The sequence below is a fragment of the Diceros bicornis genome, chromosome 2, assembly GCF_020826845.1.
Source record: "Diceros bicornis minor isolate mBicDic1 chromosome 2, mDicBic1.mat.cur, whole genome shotgun sequence".
NCBI lineage: Eukaryota > Metazoa > Chordata > Mammalia > Perissodactyla > Rhinocerotidae > Diceros > Diceros bicornis.
The window spans coordinates 45,545,737-45,563,810 of NC_080741.1; the positions used below are offsets into that span (position 1 = coordinate 45,545,737).

The following is an 18,074-nucleotide window of genomic DNA, read 5'->3' on the forward strand; positions in this document are numbered from 1 at the left end:
AGGTTCCCCTCACCCAGGGGAGTGGGCTCTGTTAATATTCTGAATGAATCTTGGGTTTCCTCTTTGCTGCCACTATTTGGGTACAAAACCTGAGATGATTTCTTTGGTTAAAAGAGCAGAAGCTCGGGGCCGGCCCGGTGGCGCAAGCGGTTGGGTGCGCGCGCTCTGCTGCGGCGGCCCGGGGTGCGCTGGTTCGGACCCCGGGCGCGCACCGACGCACTGCTTTGGCAAGCCATGCTGTGGCGGCGTCCCATATAAAGTGGAGGAGGATGGGCACGAATGTTAGCCCAGGGCCGTCTTCCTCGGCAAAAAAAGAGGAGGATTGGCGGATGTTAGCACAGGGCTGATCTCCTCACAAAAATAAATAAATAAATAAATAAAGAGCAGAAGCTCTGGTTCTCCAGTGTTTCGCCACTGCAGATGAATATGCACAAATAATTAAGGGGTAGATCTAAAGTCTAGCTATTCAGTTGATATTTTAATGTAAATGAATTTCAAATTAGTTTCATCTTTAGTCAATTTGGGGGGTGATTTAAAGTATCTAGTCCCACAGCACTGAAGGTAAGTAAGAGTTTTTATCTACCAAATTGTGATTATTTGCATTTTCTTTTTTTTTTCTATTTTTTTTTTTGGGAGGAAGATTAACCCTGAGCTAACATCTGTTGCCAATCCTCCTCTTTTTGCTGAGGAAGACTGGCCCTGGGCTAACATCCGTGCCTATCTTCCTCCACTTTACACAAGATGCCGCCACAACATAGCTTGACAAGCAGTGTGTTGGTGCATCCCTGGGATCTGAACCCCGGGCCGCCACAGTGAAGTGTGAGCGCTTAACCACTATACCGCCGGGCTGGCCCCAATACCAAATTGTGATTATTTGCATTTTCTAGGGAGATTGTTGAACTTGCACTCTGACTACCTGGCGCCTCAAGCTGAGGAGTTCCTACCATACCCGGTCACCTTTTTTCTGCTAAACTTTGTAATGACTTAAGATTTCAGTTATGTGTTTAATATATACTGTTAATCCTTCCCTAAATTCGTGATTACTTTTTAGGGAAAAATGTTTCTTTTCAGTCTGATTTCAATCTTCAATGCTTAATCTTCAAGTTTTCTACAAATTCAAGGTAGTAGTCTTTTGTTACTGTCTGCAAAGCTAAAGACCTTAAAATAATGGATTTAGTGACCACTAAATTCCTCTCCCATTCTAGGAGAGTAATACTCCATTTGATAAATGTGGAAAGAAGTCCAAAGAGCTAACATGACTTGCCAAAAGACCTCGGCCACAGGTTCTTGAGACTTGTCTGTGTTAGATCTTCCCACTTAGATGTGAAATATGGTAATTAAGAATTATTTACTTCAATAAAATCTGTATTTTTTTTTTTTTTTAGAGCTGACAGAGTAAAGACTAAAAATCATATGAATGGATACCAGATGGTTTCTAGATTATTAATTTCTGATTGCTCTTAAAATACTACCCTTCTCAGAATTAGTGAAGCTAAGCAGAATTTCTCTTTTGTATTTTCATTAGATGTCCCCTGCACATACAAAAAAGAACTTGTTCGTATATCTAATGGAAATAAAATATGGACACTGAAGTTCTCTCATAATATTTCAAATAAGACTCCACTTGTCCTCCTTCATGGTTTTGGAGGAGGTCTTGGACTCTGGGCACTGAATTTTGAACATCTTTGCACTGATAGACCCGTCTATGCTTTTGACCTGTTGGGCTTTGGACGAAGTAGTAGACCCAGATTTGACAGTGATGCGGAAGAAGTGGAGAATCAGTTTGTGGAATCCATTGAAGAATGGAGATGTGCCCTAGGCTTGGACAAAGTGATCTTGCTTGGACACAACCTGGGTGGGTTCTTGGCTGCTGCTTACTCCCTGAAGTACCCTTCAAGGTAAGTGATGGTGACAGAAGAGAGGCACCCAAGTGCTAGTCTCTGGTTACCTGTCTTTGGTGGTTGTTGGTGTCTGAGCTTTATAAGACAGATATTCTCTTAAAGGAACCTGTAGACCAAATAGCTGCAACTGATGGCCAATTTTGTAGCTGAAATAATGATGTCAGATTTTCCTATTACACATGCTACACGTTGGTTGAAGGCTTGAGAAAGGACTTTTTGTTTGTTAAACTTAGAATGTATACAATTTAAGCCACAAGTGAAAATTCTTGTCATTTTATTGTTATTGTCATCATTAGACCTATGGATCTATGAGGCTTTTCCTAACCTTGTCTAGGTTATAGTAAGCTATGATGGGAAAACAGAAGTTTAGAAATTAGAACACCTAGGTGCTAGTGCTATCTTTGTGGCTTAGTGCAAATCACTTAACCTCTAAGCTTTAGTTTCCTTATCTCTAAACTACAGAAAATATACCTGCATAGTGTATCTTACAGAGTTTTTGATTATACTGTGCCCTAACCTTTGTTGTTATAGAATTATTTTTCAGAGACATTGAATTAATGAATGTTTGCTTCAGAATCTTTGTAGCATCTCCTTTCTTTACCTTATTTTTTATGCTATTTCCTATTATTTATGTTGCTACTCTGAGGGGAGGTCACATTTGGGTGCTGAGAAAATCTCATTTTTGTTTGCTCATCCTTTGGAAAGACAAAAAAGATCAGCATTTTTGTGTTGCCAGTGTATTTTTCCATTGGACTAATTTTTAAATCCAAAATGCAACCAACTTTCACATTGAGGTCTGTGAATGAGACGTGAATGATGGTCACTTTCAGAGTGCATGTGTGCCATCTGTGAGCTGCCCCATTGCATAACTCCAGGTGTGCTGTTGACACAGAATTTGATGTGTGGAGCAGCAGCCCTGTGTACCTGAGGTTTTCTTCTTCTAGAGCAGCCAGCTTTTTCTCTACAGATTCTTTATCTAAAACGTCAGCATTTACACTTGATTTTTCTGGAGAGTTCATAATCCTGTGTGTGCTAGATGGTAATAGTCTTGTCAACTGGCAGCCCTGTTCTTTCAAAAGAAATCCAATTTTTTTCCCTCTTAGTTGGCTTTTTGGAATTACTGTCTTTTATTGTGTCCTACTATCAGTGACAAACAGCTAGCTGTATTTGTGAGCAAAGGAAGAGAAGGATACTTTTCTGGTATAAGACAACAGGGCTGTTTGTGGGGGTTGGGCTTCCTTTGTTTGTTATCAGGTGTTTATTATGTCTCTCTTGTGGTATTTATCCCTTTGAGATGTGACATGGGACTCTGTGGGCTAGACTCTGGTCATGTAACCTCTAAGTCTTAGAAACCTGAGTCTTCATGGTTATCTGCTATTTAGTTCATTTGGTGAGATTTTCATTTGCAGTTGTGAAATGCTCTAAAGAAATAAGGGGCTTCAGTGATTCAGGAGGGAATGACTACTTCAAAACCATCTGTAGAAGAGAATAGCAACATATTTTGAATGACATGGGAGGCAGAATAAGTGTCTAAAGTAAAGCCAATGATCCCTGCATTGGATTGACTACCTTTTATACAATGATTCTAGAATGTTTGTGCCTGATGCTAGAAATCAGACTAAAGTACTGTATCAAGACCAAGAACCACTAAGTATTAGCAATAGATGAATATAAGAATGCTTGAAATAATTAGGATGTTTCACTTGACTGATTGCTGCCAAATATTGAGTGGAACTCTGCAGAATATTTGGCTATTAAAGCCTAGATTCTTAACTGCATAAAACTTAAGTTATTAAACACAAGTTAATTTCAAAATAATGAGGTTCTGTGGATTTTCAGTATCCCAGATAATGAATGAAGTCCATTGAGAACACTGTGCTTGGCACATAGTGGGTGCCCAGTAAAGATTTCTTGAATAGATGAATCTGAAAAAGAGAATTGTAACTAAATTCACCTTTTAGCTTACAATTTTATGTTCTTTTTTCTGCTTTCTCTTTCCATCTTGCATAAAACTATCAAGAGATAGGAGCTGGTTATGTTATACCTTTCCAATTTCTTTATGAGAGAAAAATAGGTTTCAGATATATGTGTAAACAGGAAAGATTTCAGTTTTAGACCTTTTGACCAGTTAATCTACATCTTAAGTTAGTGTGTCTCATAAAAACAAGTTACAGTGGAAATAAAGGTGGGATCATTTTGTGTGTATGTGTGAGAAGAAGATATTAGTGAGAATGTTTTTTCTAATATATACATAATATATATGCATATTTTGCATAATTAATTAACCTGCCATTTGAGCCGACAACTTTAGTTAGTTTAGAAGTGTGTTAAATCTACAAAATAAGATTTTTAAAATTTCTTTCCTTCTTCTTATTCTTATAGACCAGATAATACCCCAGTGTAGCACATAGTATGGGAAGGCAGGAGGTAACAATGACTTGGGCCTCCACCTTTCCCTAGCTTTTTTCCTCTATTGCTTTTCAGGAGGCTTTCCTTGAAGCACTTCTCTTTCAATGGAGAGGAAAGAGATAAATGAATAAGTATGTCTCTATTTTTTCCTGTATGTGCATCATCTCCTTTGTTGCAGATGGTCCTCACTGCCCACATGTGTATTCAGATTACTATTAATGTTTCTCATTTTTGTTAATTTCTTACCTTAAAGAAACTTTTTGTGCTTGATCCTGTCTGGGCAAATTCATACTCATTTACATAGATGATTTGATGTTATGGTTAAAAGAACTGTTCAGTAGACTCACAGATCCAAACGCGGTTAAACAAGATTGATTACTACAAGCGTAAATGTTCATAATTATAGCAAGCCTCATATTAAGTGAGATTTAGCATTAGCTGTTTCTTCAAGTTGTACTCATACTGAGCAGATGGGATGGTGTCCGGGTTGTTGTCTCTGTGATCTGGAATGTTTGACGTGAGCCAGGGAAGCTTCCTGTGGCGCACACATATTTTCTCTGGTACAATAGAGTGGCCCTTTTAGTATCAGCTAAGCAAGTACGGAACCACCTACTCCAAATGTCTCTTATCCAACTTTCACTTGATCCAAGTCCTTTTTTATTTAAAGACTTTTATTTTTTCAGAGCAGTTTTAGATTTACAACAAAGTTGAGAGGGAGATACAGAGATTTCCCATATAATCCCTGTCCGCTACACATGCATAGCCTCTCCCACAAGTACCATTTTTATTATGCTGTCATGACATTAAAATAAATCTGAATTTCAGAAAAATTTTTAATTCAATTTTATTGAGGTCATAATAGTTTATAACATTGTGAAATTTCAGTTGTACATTATTATTTGTCAGTCACCATATATATGTGCCCCTTTATCCCTTTTGCCCACTCCACAACTCCCTTCCTCTCTGGTAACCACTAATCTGTTCTCTTTGTCCATGTATTTGTTTATCTTCCACATATGAGTGAAATCATATGGTGTTTGTCTTTCTCTGTCTGGCTGTTTTCACTTAACATAATACCCTCAAGTTCCATACATGTTGCAAATGGGATGATTTTATCTTTTTTATGGCTATTATTCCATTGTATATATATATATACACCACATCTTTTTTTTTTTTTTTTTTTTGCTGAGGAAGATTGGCCTTTAGCTAACATCTGTGCCCATCTTCCTCTATTTCGTGTGTGGGATGCTGCCACAGCATGGCTTGATGAGCAGTGCATAGGTCCATGCCTGGCATTCGAACCTGCGAATCCCGGGCTGCCGAAGCTGAACGCACAAACTTAACCACTACACCACTGGGCCGGCCCCTATACCACATCTTCTTTATCCATTCATCAGTTGATGGGCACTTAGGTTGCTTCCACGTCTTGGCTATTGTGAATAATGCTGCAATGAACATAGGGGTGCCTAAGTCTCTCTGAGTTGTTGATATCCAGTTCTTTGGACAAATACCCAGTAGTGGGATAGCTGGTCATATGGTATTTCTATTTTAAATTTTTTGAGAAATCTCCGTACTGTTTTCCATAGTGGCTGCACCAGTTTGCATTCCCACCAGCAGTGTATGAGGGTTCCCTTTTCTCCACATCCTCTCCAACATTTGTTGTTTTTTTGTCCTGGTAGTTATAGCCATTCTGACAGGTGTGAGGTGATATCTCATTGTGGCTTTGGTTTGCATTTCCCTAATGATTAGTGATGTTGAACATCTTTTCATGTGCCTGATGGCCATCTGTATATCTTCTTTGGAAAAATGTCTGTTCATATCCTCTACCCATTTTTTTTTTTTTTTTTTTTTTGTGAGGAGATCAGCCCTGAGCTAACATCCGCCAATCCTCCTCTTTTTTTGCTGAGGAAGACGGCCCTGGGCTAACATCTGTGCCCATCTTCCTCCACTTTATATGGGACGCCGCCACAGCATGGCCTACCAAGCAGTGGTCGGTGCGCGCCCGGGATCCGAACCAGCGAACCCCGGGCCGCTGCAGCGGAGCGCGCGCACTTAACCGCTTGCGCCACCGGGCCGGCCCCCCTCTACCCATTTTTTGATCAGGTTGTTTGTTTTTTTCTTGTTGAGTTGTATGAGTTCTTTATATATTTTGGAGAAAAATTTTTTTGGGGAGGGGGGAGAAGGCCGTGAGAGGAGGGGAAAAATGGTCTAATAGAAACCAAATGAAATACAGTTCATTTCTTCACTATGCATCTTTTCTTGTCTCTTTCCTTTTTTGTCTCCTAATGGTCTTAGAGAATGTTGCTTTTTTCTTTGCCTCCTCAGGTATGAAAAATATAATCTTTTTTTTTTTCTCTCTTAAGTAAAACAACAACTCCTTAATTTTTGTTGTTTCCGTGCATGGAGGAAAAATAAACACAAAAACAACAGTTTTTTACCTGTTAGGACTTAGTGTCCCAATCCATACCTATTTCTGTCCTTATCTTTTATGGGCAGCCCCGTTCTTCCATTCTTTGTTTATTTTTGTAGGACGGTTTGAGGACAAGAGTGAAAATGCTTAATTTAATGTGCTCGTTTAGGAAGGATTCTTATGTTGGAAAAAATTCATCATTTTTATTCTTTAATTTTTGGTATGTTAGGTCAGCCTTGGTGCTTCATTTCTATGAGCAGCAGAGTGCCTCTGTCCATGCAAGTTGTTTTATAGCCTCACTTGGGGCAGTGATCACATATTTTACCCAGATTCTTGATACTATTTAAAAACTAAGTTTTCAGCAATTTTGATACTTTATGTAAAAGTACCTGAATGATTCCTCCATTGAAATATTGGTGATGAGTGAAATACTCTAACATCACATTCCAGCAGATTGGTTGTGTTTAAATAATGTTGAGTGACTTTCTGTGCCTATAGGCTTATGGTGTATTGCGGGAAGAGATACAAATTAAATAACCACACAAGTAGTATGACAGCTGTGGTGAGTGCTGTGAAGGGGAAGTGGGCAGTGCTGTGACAACTCTTGATGAGAACCTGACCCAGTCTCTGGGTCCAATATGGTACCCTGAAGAAGTGCAACTTGACCTGAGGTTGAGGTCTCAAAGTGGAGTAGCAGGAGATCATTCTAGGCAGTGAGGACAGACATTGCAAAGGCCCCATGCTAGGTGGACATGTGGGCCATTCTGGAAAGGCCATGCGGCTGGCGGGCAAAAAAGTTATGAACTAGTCAGTAGATTACTCCATTGGGGGCACAACCCCCATGTTCCTTCCAAAAAGATGACCTTAGTTTATCTCAGTTCTCTTACCACAATGTGTAATAGTTAGAGATGCCCTCCGTAATTTCACTCGTAGATTAATGTACTGTCACAAACAGTAGGGCTTCTTGGGCTGCCATTCTGTGAAACCTTCTTTATCAAGCAGTCTCTGATCGCCTTAAGGTGAGAATGAAGGGAGAGTAGGGTAAGCCAGTAATAATAGCCAAAGATGCCATCTCCTTTCTTTCATTTGTATGCTTAGCTTTTTTAAAATTTTCCTTTCTTTCTGGCCCCTACTGCTCAGGACCCCATACAAAGACTATCTGTGTTTTATAGGTATTTGTTATAAACTAAGGAAAAGGACACTATAGAAACTTTTATTGACTTAGAAAGTGTTAAGCAAAGAGATCTATTCAAGTTCCAATAGAATAGGTTACAACTGGTCTTTACTTCTCCGCTGAAAGGTTTTCAGATCATCTGATCTTTTGACCTTGTCTGGCTCTATCTCCTAACTGCAGACCTGGGCTGAGCATTTCTTGTTGGCCCCTCTAAAGAAGAAAGGCTGTTCTACTTGACCTGAAGTTGGAGGTATTTAGTTGGTTGTTCCCCGGGCCTGCCCCATTCTCCCCCCAGTGGCTTGGAGCCAATGGGAACTACCTGGGACTAACTTAATCTTGAGAATGCCTCATTTGTGCACTGAGTAGAGTTCTTTCTGGTTCTTTTTCTTGTTCCTTTCCTTATTCCACAAGAAGGTCCTGTAGACTCTCTTGTGCATTTTGCTTCTGGGTCTGATCCTTCTTCTTGTTGTATTCTTTCTGCCTGATGGCTGACTTTAAATCTCGCAAGTCAGGTTTTATACTCTTGTTAGCATTTAGACTCAGCTGTCCCAGCATGTTGGAGCAGGTGTGTTGTCCACTGCTTTTCTCTTTAGGTTGTAATCTGCTCTCTACCTTCAAACTCAAGACCTCCTCTAATGACTAACCTGGAGAGGAATGCCTCAGTGTTCTCTTGTTCCTGCTCTGCCGGTTCTGTGTTTTCTTGTAGTTTGAATCAGTCTCTGATTCTTGACAAAGATGTCTGATAGGATGACTTACATCTGCTGTTTGGCTAGAGCCATTCCTTAATCCTAGATATGAATTAACAACCCCACCAGGCTATCCTCTGTGGAATGTTAGACGGTAGGGTCTGGAATATAATAATAGTTGTAGATACACGTTAAAACAAAATAACTCTTCAGATGAGGAGATAATCTTGCACTAGAAAAGGAGGTGAGAAGATAGCCTGGGAACTTGGTCTGGTGCCAGGTTGTAATAACCTGTGAGCCAAAACCTGTGATCAGGCTTTCCTGAAGAATAGAAGTTAAATTACTCGCTGCTCGCATGGTTCTAATCACTGTCTTCCCACGCTCCCTGGAACAAATTCTGCTCTAGTAGTCTTCCTATTTTTGCTACTATAACGCCAACATTTACTGGATATTTATTATTTGATAGCCACCAACCTAAGTGCTTTGCGTGGTCTATCTCATTTAAAATCCTTAAACCAAAAATAAGCAACAATTACTTTCTGAGGTCATTTACGCGTAGTGGAAGCAGATGATATATAACTACAATTTAGATGTTGCTGGAGAGCTTTTTAAAAAATTGTTTTCAGACTTTTTTGACTATAACCCTCAAGTAAGAATTTTATACGTGTGTGTGTGTCTGAAACAAAAGTTTTGTGGAGTTACTCATGCTTGTTATGATATATTTTTCTATTCCAAATTATACACTGTTATTAAAAAACAGACGGGCTCTGACTCTCTAAATGGATTTTACTACTCACTAATGAGTAGTGACCTGCAAGATTAATATAAGAAATTAACAGTGAGTTCTGATGTCATGCAGGGGATCAGAAAAATCCAGACTGGACTAACTCCTATGCTTAATCTATGGTTATACTTTATAAAATTTGTATATCCTTATAGACAAGGACCAAAAGGAAACGTGGAAAAGCATAATACTCCAGATGTGTACTGAGCATCTTCCAAGTGCCTAAGCACCGTGCTAGGTTCTAAAGACACAGGATCGACCAGTTGTTGGGGCAGTTTACTCCTTTTCGGAAAAAAAAGTCATCTGCTCTGGTATATATACTTTGCATAACTTGTTAAACTGGCGTTTTACCTAGAGATGGTATTTTGAAGATCCATGTTAAACAAAGCAAGCCAAAACTAAGGCAAAAACAAAACAATCACTTAACTAGAGGTAGATGAGACTTTCCTCCCTCAGGTTTTCTTTGTTCTGCCCCTTCTTGGGTTAGCAGGTCAGTAAGAGCCTAGACCAGACTGGGCAAGATCCCTTAACAAATATGTAACAAAAATTTAATCATCTTTTAAGGTAAAGTATGTTTAATAAAGGGTTCATTGTTCTCTTTAGGAGGTAGGTCAATAGTGAATAATATTGGCTGTTTGCTAGCATGATTCTTTGCTGCTTTCAACTAGGTGGCTATTTCATTAATTCCCCTCATACTCCTGGCACACTTCCACCCCCTCTCCCCCCCCATATCTCACTGTGGGCTGTAATAAGACGAATTTAGGAGGCAGTCAAAATATCAGAGACTGTCTCTGCCATTAAAAAACAAAACAAACTCATTTCTATCCCCCTTCTCACACACCATTAGAAAATAGTCTTGTAAAACTTAAAGGATTGAAGGCACTCAAAGTATATGAAAATCTCGTGTATCACATATCTCCACACAGATTCGTAGTTACATTCTGCAAATCTTCTCAAGGCTGTGAAATTGAGAGTATAGTGTTAGGACTGGCCTAGAGTTGATAAAAGTTAAGCTTTACCTTTACTAATATGTTTATCTTATGTTGCTTGGCCTATTGTTAGGAGAGAGCCTTCTGCCTGATGGCTTCTTGGCATCTGTCAGTATACTGGTGTCAGGAAATATGGATTTTAGCTCAAGTTCTACATTAACTAACTTTATGTCCTGGAGTGGGTCACATAGTGCATCTCAGCTTCCTTCTCATCTGTCACATGAAAGATTGGGCTGAGTATTCTCCAAGGGCCCTTGGAGCTTTATGATCTAGGTCTATGTTCTGAAGCTTTCTGTTTGGGAAAATGCAACAAAGCAAAGGACTCATTACTAACTCATCCTTATCTGTGCTGACAAAAATAATAAAACATTTTATATAGGGAGTAAAGGCCATCTGTTCTCATGTTCTGGTTTTTTTACTTTTTTGTTTCAATTATGGCTTAGGAAGGGGACTTCAGAATCATTGTCAGTTCATCCTTGGGAGATTTTTGCTCGCATTTGTTGACTGTTTTGGTTACAGTTGAATATCATCTTGTGTCAGGAAGACCTTTATACTTTGTCAGGATCTTTATAATGTGTAATACCATGATGCAGCCACATGGAAGTACTGCTGGTAGTTCTGGTTTTCCCTCATCACATGGAGGTTTCATAAGATGGAAAAATTAAAACTATTAGTGATATGAAACAATTTTATATGAGGTGGGACTGAAGATTTTCTATCTGTTTGGTCAGTAAAGAAGAAAATTAGGACGGATTAGGAACAGAATCTAATGCCAGTATGTCATGATGTCATGGGTAGGGTAGATGTGTTCCTATTTACCAAACTAGAATCACAAACTATGGGGTATATTTTCAGCCCATATTATTACATTATCCTTATGTTTGTGAAAAGTTCATTTGAAGTCCTTTTGAATCCACCTAGAGTCCTAATGCCACCTACATTTTTAGAGTGATTGGTAGGATAGGAGATAGGAGATAACTGTTGTTGGTGTCTGAAGCCATGTGAGTGTAATATTAATCTTTAGTCATTTCTGTAGTGTCAGCCTTGAGATACATGGAACCATTGGATTTTTCTGAGTGGTTGATGATCTATATCATCTGCCAAGTTGTAGCTTAACAGCAAATGCTGTCTTTTCTTGTTTCTCAAAGATAGTCACACAGTTTTCCTATTCCCTTTCACACATCCTTTATTATCCACATTTAGATATATTAAAAATGAAGCCCTCTTACTACCATATACCTCTCAAATCCTGCCAGATCTCAAGAATTTGCACAGAATAAGAGGGTGATATAACCTGTTCAGCCATTAGTCTTCTCTTTAATGTGAAGGTGTTCGAAGGTGGTTCTTTCTACCTTTACTTTATAAATCGTGTTAGTTCTTTATCATTCTAGGGTGAATTTGCCAAATAAACTTAAATCTGTTCTTTCCCCAACAGGGTTAATCATCTCATTTTAGTGGAGCCTTGGGGTTTTCCTGAGCGACCAGACCTGGCTGATCAAGACAGACCAATTCCAGTTTGGATCAGAGCCTTGGGAGCAGCATTGACTCCCTTTAACCCTTTAGCTGGCCTCAGGATTGCAGGACCCTTTGGTGAGTGCTTATGGCTGTGTCCTAGGAAAGCAAAATGTTTATAGATTAGCAGTAGAGGAATATTTACTGACATCATTGTTAGTTAAAAATCTTAAAAACAAACAAATTAGGGGCGGCCCCGTGGCATAGTGGTTAAGTGCACGTGCTCCACTACTGACCGCCCGAGTTCGGATCCCGGGTGTGCACCGACGCACCACTTGTCCGGCCATGCTGAGGCGGCGTCCCACATACAGCAACTAGAAGGATGTGCAACTATGACATACAACTATCTACTGGGGCTTTGGGGAGAAAAAGGGAAAAAAAAAAGGAGGAGGATTGGCATGGTTGTTAGCTCAGGGCTGATCTTCCTCACACACACACACACAAAAAAAAACAAATGAAAAAATGGAACCTTAATTCTTCTCCTCCTCTAAAAAGTACCAGTCCATGCATAAAGATGAATGAAACCAGGCTCCTCTCCTTAAACAGGAGTCTTTATATTGTAAACATTACAGGTAATTAGCAAAGTAGACAAGGCAGGAAATACTTAGGATGAGGTTAGCTGGCCTTGAACATTCTGAAAAAAGCCAAGCAAGCAGAGTGTCTTGGGGAAGTTTATCTGCTAGCCCAGGGCATTGGGAAAAGTGCAGCATGTTGACCTGTTGGTGAGCATTAGAGAGCATTTGGCAGGTTCATGATATCCAGCTGGCAGATCACAAAGCCTGACCTGATCAACCATGGGGACAACAGATACCATCACACTCACAGATTCCTTCCTTGCCCCATAATGTTAGAGCGTTAAGAAGATAGTCATCCTTTTCCACAAAGATTTTGGGGACTCCTGATTTGTGATTCTGGTCATATTTTGAGGGTACCAGTGTTTAGTCTCCAATTTAAGTTCATTTGACTCTCAGTTCCTCTGTCTCAGCCCCACAGCCAAGGGAATTTCCTTTCCTTATTGTTGCAGATGGTGATGGTCTGGACCTCTGCCTTTCTCTCTTACAACTTATATCAGTTAGGAGCACTTCTAGGTGAAAGTAACTGAATACCTAAGTGGTTTAAAACATAAGGCCTTTTCTTATTTCCTTAACAAGCAGCCTGGAGACAGGTGGTTTTAGCATTTCTTCTAGTAGCTACCTAATTGATGTTAGGGTTTGAGTCTGTGTGATTCTCTTGACCTTTTTCCTCACAGTTGTGCGATGGCAGCTATGGCAGGAAACATTATCTCACAAAGCAGCACTCTGAGCAAGAAGAAGGGAAAGCATGGAAAATGGTTCTCCTCTCCATGAATCTCTTTGTCGGGGAAAAAAATCTTCCCTGGAAGGCCCCAGCAGACCTCCCCTTATGTTTCCGCCCACCCCTAGTTCTTCCACCAGCAGAGAAGAATAAATTTCTATGACTGATCAATCATGATTTGTTCCCAGAGGATGAGTGAGGGGCCTGCTTTCCTGGGCGTGTTGCTGCCTAATTGATATACAAAAGTCAGGTTCTGTTAGCAAGAAAGGAAGAGAGGCATGAGGTGGGGGGTGGGGGGGATTGTGAGTGAGGGTGTGGAAGTACTGTTGCATAGGTGACTGTAGATTCTGCTACCCTCTGCCAGGCCTGGCCCCTCCTTCCCTAGTGCCATCTGTTTGGGGTAAGGAGAATAGGGGGACTATAGGAATCAGAAGAGGGCACAGGGGTTGAACTGGTGACCGCACTACACTCCCTCAGTGTTCTTATGGATAGCCTTTTTCCCCGCCCCCGATCTTGCACCCCTCCCTAGTAGAGCCACTCCTTCTTAGGTACCTGGTCCTCCTTTGATGAACTACATTGTTTAGTCTATATAGTCCTCAAATATAAATGGATTTTGCTTGCTCACAGTTACACAAGTAGCAGTTATGGGAAAAGTAAAGTATGAAAAGAAATTTGGAGACAATGATGGGGGAGGGAGGATGCCTAGGGGAGGGGACCTTTAAAGCCATGTCCTGTGTCTCCCATTATTGCTTGCATGTGGAGCTGGTAGTAGGGGGCGATGTGGAGTATCAGCTGCATCCTAAAAAGTCTTGATGGAGCTGTAGAATTCCTTCAGAGATAGGAGGGCAGGGCCAGTAAAGAAGTAAGACCTTGCTAGAATGATGGGCAGTAATAGCAGAAAGGGAAACTGGCCAGTCCTGGGGGCCCTCGAGGGAAAATAGACAACCAGACGAAGGCTCCCAGACTTCATCTTCTTTCCTTTGGGGGCCTTGCCCCTACCTCTCACCTCAGGAGTGGGACCGTGGAGGCCACTGTGGATGGCCTTAGCAAGGAGTATTGCTAGTGTCCAAGCAGAAACTCTGAATTTGTTTTCCCACAGAAATATTTATATATCTCAGTTTACTTTATTTAGATGTTAGTATTGTAATTGTGGAAGAAATACAAGTTAATAAGTTAATTTTATGTGTGAGCTGCTCTCTTCACCTGCCGCGTTTAATAGAATTTATTTTCGTACAAAAACAACTCTTAGACAACTAACTTATATGTTTTTGAGCTTCTAAAGCACATCTGTAAGTCAGTATATGACACTCATTAATTTTTATTAATTGGGGAACTTGAGGAGAGCAGCTTTTAGGATCAGTGCTTTTTTCTATCTAAAATATATATTTGAATACATGTATATATGTAGCATATAACACAGTGTACAAGCAAACACTTAAACTTAGTCTATATTAGTCTGTAAGTTAATTATAAATTAAAACATGTGATTTAAAACATTCATTTCCTAATGAATAGGTTTAAGTCTAGTGCAGCGTTTAAGGCCTGATTTCAAACGGAAGTATTCTTCAATGTTTGAAGATGATACTGTGACAGAATACATCTACCACTGTAATGTACAGACTCCAAGGTAAGGGTTATGATTCTAAATTTACTGTGTTTGTGTTTTAGACTTTTCTTTTTTGAAAATATGGGAATAGTCCAGGAGATTTGTATTAGTAGTTAAATGACTAAATTTAAAAGGACAAGTAGTTAAATGACTGATACTTCTTAATTTACCCATCTGTTCATGGGGTACCTACTATGTAAAACATCTTACTGGATTCTTATGGGAGATTAGCAAGATGTACTTTCTTTCTGTGAGGTGCTTCTGGATAACTTGAGGAAGTCTTGGTCTTAGGCATCTCTAGAAAGTGGTTGAAGTTGAGAGATTTTCAAGAAGAATTTCAAATAAAACAGCATTCCCAAACTGAGTATGAATGTTGTACAAAAATAGGGGTGCTGGATTAAACAAAAGTAGATGGTTTTCTGTACTGTGGATCTTCTTAGAACCTTTTCTATGCCAAAGGGTATTAAATCCTCTAAGTGCATGGGAAATGCTGTGCAGCATTTTTCAAGTTCGTTTGATGATGATACCCTTCTTTTACTGAGCAACTCTTAATGTCTGTAGATCAGCATGAGAAACAATGCTGCAGTGGGTGAAGGTTGGGTAGAGGAGGGGGAGGGATTCTGCATGTATTTTGACAGTGATAGAAGAAGGAGAGAGAGAGCATAGTAGCCAGAGGGAGCAAGAGGACCAAACAAAGGTGTTTTTTAATTTAAAAAAAATAAAAGGCACCCATGGAGAAAACAGAGCCTGAAGTTAGTGGGGAGCTAGGAGGACCCTGAAATACAGGACCCTAGAGTTGCTAGAGAGAGGTCAGGAATGGAGTGTGATGGTGAGAGTTCTGGTTCTCATGCTTCCTTGTGCACCAGAATTATTGGGGAGCTTGTCAAAAATTCCTGAGGCCTGTTTCTAAGACTCTGATTCAGCAGTTCTGAGCTGCATCTTTAACAAATGTTTCCGGTGATTCTAGTATAGGTGGTCCATGGACCACATTTTAAAGCATACAAGTGGTACCTCATCCTTTCTGAGATTGAGACTTGGGTGCAAGGCTGAGAGGCTAGATGCAGAGTCAGCCTCCCTCACTTTTTTTTCCCTCCCTCACTTTTGGCAGGGAATACGTACAGATACTCTATTAAAAAGATTGAGGCCATGGGAGCTATTGAAGTATAGCTGTAGCCTCAGTCTTTTTAACACAGTAGATTAGAGGTTCTCTGCCAAGAGTGAAGGAGGCTGGAGAGGTTTGGGATACTCAAGAGATTGATGTTTTGTGACTTGCTAGGCAATCCGGTCTTGCTAGGCAATCCGGTCTGGTGGATTAGATCCACGTACTGTATTGACTACCAGCTGTTTTTAGTGGTCTGTCCGAGGTAGATCATCTGTTTTCCTGCATGATCTAAGTGTTTTATGATTCACTTATTCACATTTCATAATTACCTATGCCTGTGTAGTTCTAGTTTGTTGTCTTTCTTATGGTGGAACTTGAATTCTTCCTAAAAGACATTTCAGAATTATGCCTAGTACCGCAAAGGAAGCAGAAATGACAGCAAAATGGATCTATCCTGGGAGTTTGCGAAGTGTTCCCTGTTCTTTTATGTGATGGTCAGTCAGGTGCAGCCACAAGACAAGACGCAAGAGAAGCCCAAGAAAACAAATTTTATTATACTCACAGGTCCTGGAGAGTGGATCACTGAATGCCATGAAGGGTCACAGGGGGCTGCCAGATTTTGGTCAGCTGGCAGAAGACAGGAGTGAAGGAAAAGTCTAGGCCAGAGTCTTTATTGGATTCTTCAGGAAAGGCAAGGCAGGACAGGGTGAACAGTTTAGGATTGACTAGTTGAATAATTTCTGTGGGCTCTAAGATGTAGGGGTGGTCTCTATTTGCCTGGTACCTGGCCCTGGGATGATTAAGGCAGAGGAATATTACCTCCTGGGATATGTGGGCTGGACAGAAGAGGCAAGGCTCTGGATTGGTTAGTTTGCATATCAAAGGCATGTTCCCTGTTGAGTCCTTTGCTATCTCTAAGAATTGGCTAGCTCCAGAAGGTACAGTCTCTCCCCAGCAAGAAAGGTTTTTTTAAAAATGTCAAACGCCATAATACACAGAAAATTAAAACTATAACCTATACATCAAGAGTACTTAATCTGAATTTCTTCGTATCTTGGTATTGGTTTTGCCATTGCAGGTAAAGAGCTGGTGCCATGAATCTGGAAAAGCTACCTTCTACATTTGAAATAAGATAGAGTGAAAAAACATGTTTTAACTATCCCCACAGGAAATTTAATAATTTAATGATATGGGGTTAGGGTTGCATGTTTTGATTTTGAAGATGATGACTTTTTTTAATCAACTGGAGTTTGAAGCATCCTTGTTTACCTAACAAAAGCATATATTGCCTGTGGGGTATATACAGAAGTGTATATCTTCTGTGGGGTTTGTTCCTTACAGTTTCTACTAAATTATTTTCTATTTAAGCTGAGGTTTTTCTTAAATGGGGGAGAAGCTAAACATGGGTGTTTTGATAGAGGTGAGAGTGTGATACATACTCATCCCCAGAAGTAATACATGTGATTTTCTCCTTTTCCTTTAAGTGGTGAGACAGCGTTCAAAAATATGACTATTCCTTATGGATGGGCAAAAAGGCCAATGCTCCAGCGAATTGGGAAAATGCACCCTGACATTCCAGTTTCAGTGATCTACGGCGCCCGATCCTGCATAGATGGCAATTCTGGTACCAGCATCCAGTCATTACGACCACATTCATATGTGAAGACGATAGTAAGTGTGTGGCTTAGTTTTGGTTTTCAGTTGTAGGTGAAGTCTGTTCTATTATCTTTGCCTTCAATGAGATTTCAGGTTGTCCCTGTGCTTTCACATCTGAGCTAAACCTGCAGCCTCAGTCAGAGTCCTGATATCACTTGTGATAGGGGCAGGGTTTGACCCACACAGATCTTCATGTCCAGACAGTGAATCGCCTTTCTTAGGGGTCTTGCCTGTCCTTAGAGCCGGAGCATCTCTCAGGTGAGAGAGACTGAAAGAGGGACGAGTCCTGTAGCACCTCGACCAGCTCCCACCTCACAAGGAGCACATTCTCATTTTGTTCAGTTTATCTACTGGCCCTATCATTAGTGATCAATTTAGAATTTTTTTTTTTTTGCATATTAAAATTTTAGTGAGGTTCAATAGATTTTTCTCTTTATTCTCAGATCCTTTATTTGATGGAAAAATATAATAGTTACTACATATCAGTGTTGCTTTTTCTTTTATGTTTTCTTTATATATAGCTGTTCTCACTTTCAATGCTAAGTGTCTTTG

The 18,074-nt window shown here is 40.1% G+C and overlaps 1 protein-coding gene across 1 annotated transcript in view; it reads left to right on the forward strand.

The window, feature by feature from the left end:
* The window catches only part of ABHD5 (abhydrolase domain containing 5, lysophosphatidic acid acyltransferase), a 41,670-nt gene that overhangs the window by 21,247 nt on the left and 2,349 nt on the right, over positions 1 to 18,074 (forward strand). Inside the window, exons 3-5 of the mRNA XM_058556050.1 lie at positions 1,526 to 1,898; positions 11,789 to 11,943; positions 14,674 to 14,785. Coding sequence (XP_058412033.1) covers positions 1,526 to 1,898; positions 11,789 to 11,943; positions 14,674 to 14,785 — 640 coding nt within the window. The remainder of the gene's footprint in view (positions 1 to 1,525; positions 1,899 to 11,788; positions 11,944 to 14,673; positions 14,786 to 18,074) is intronic.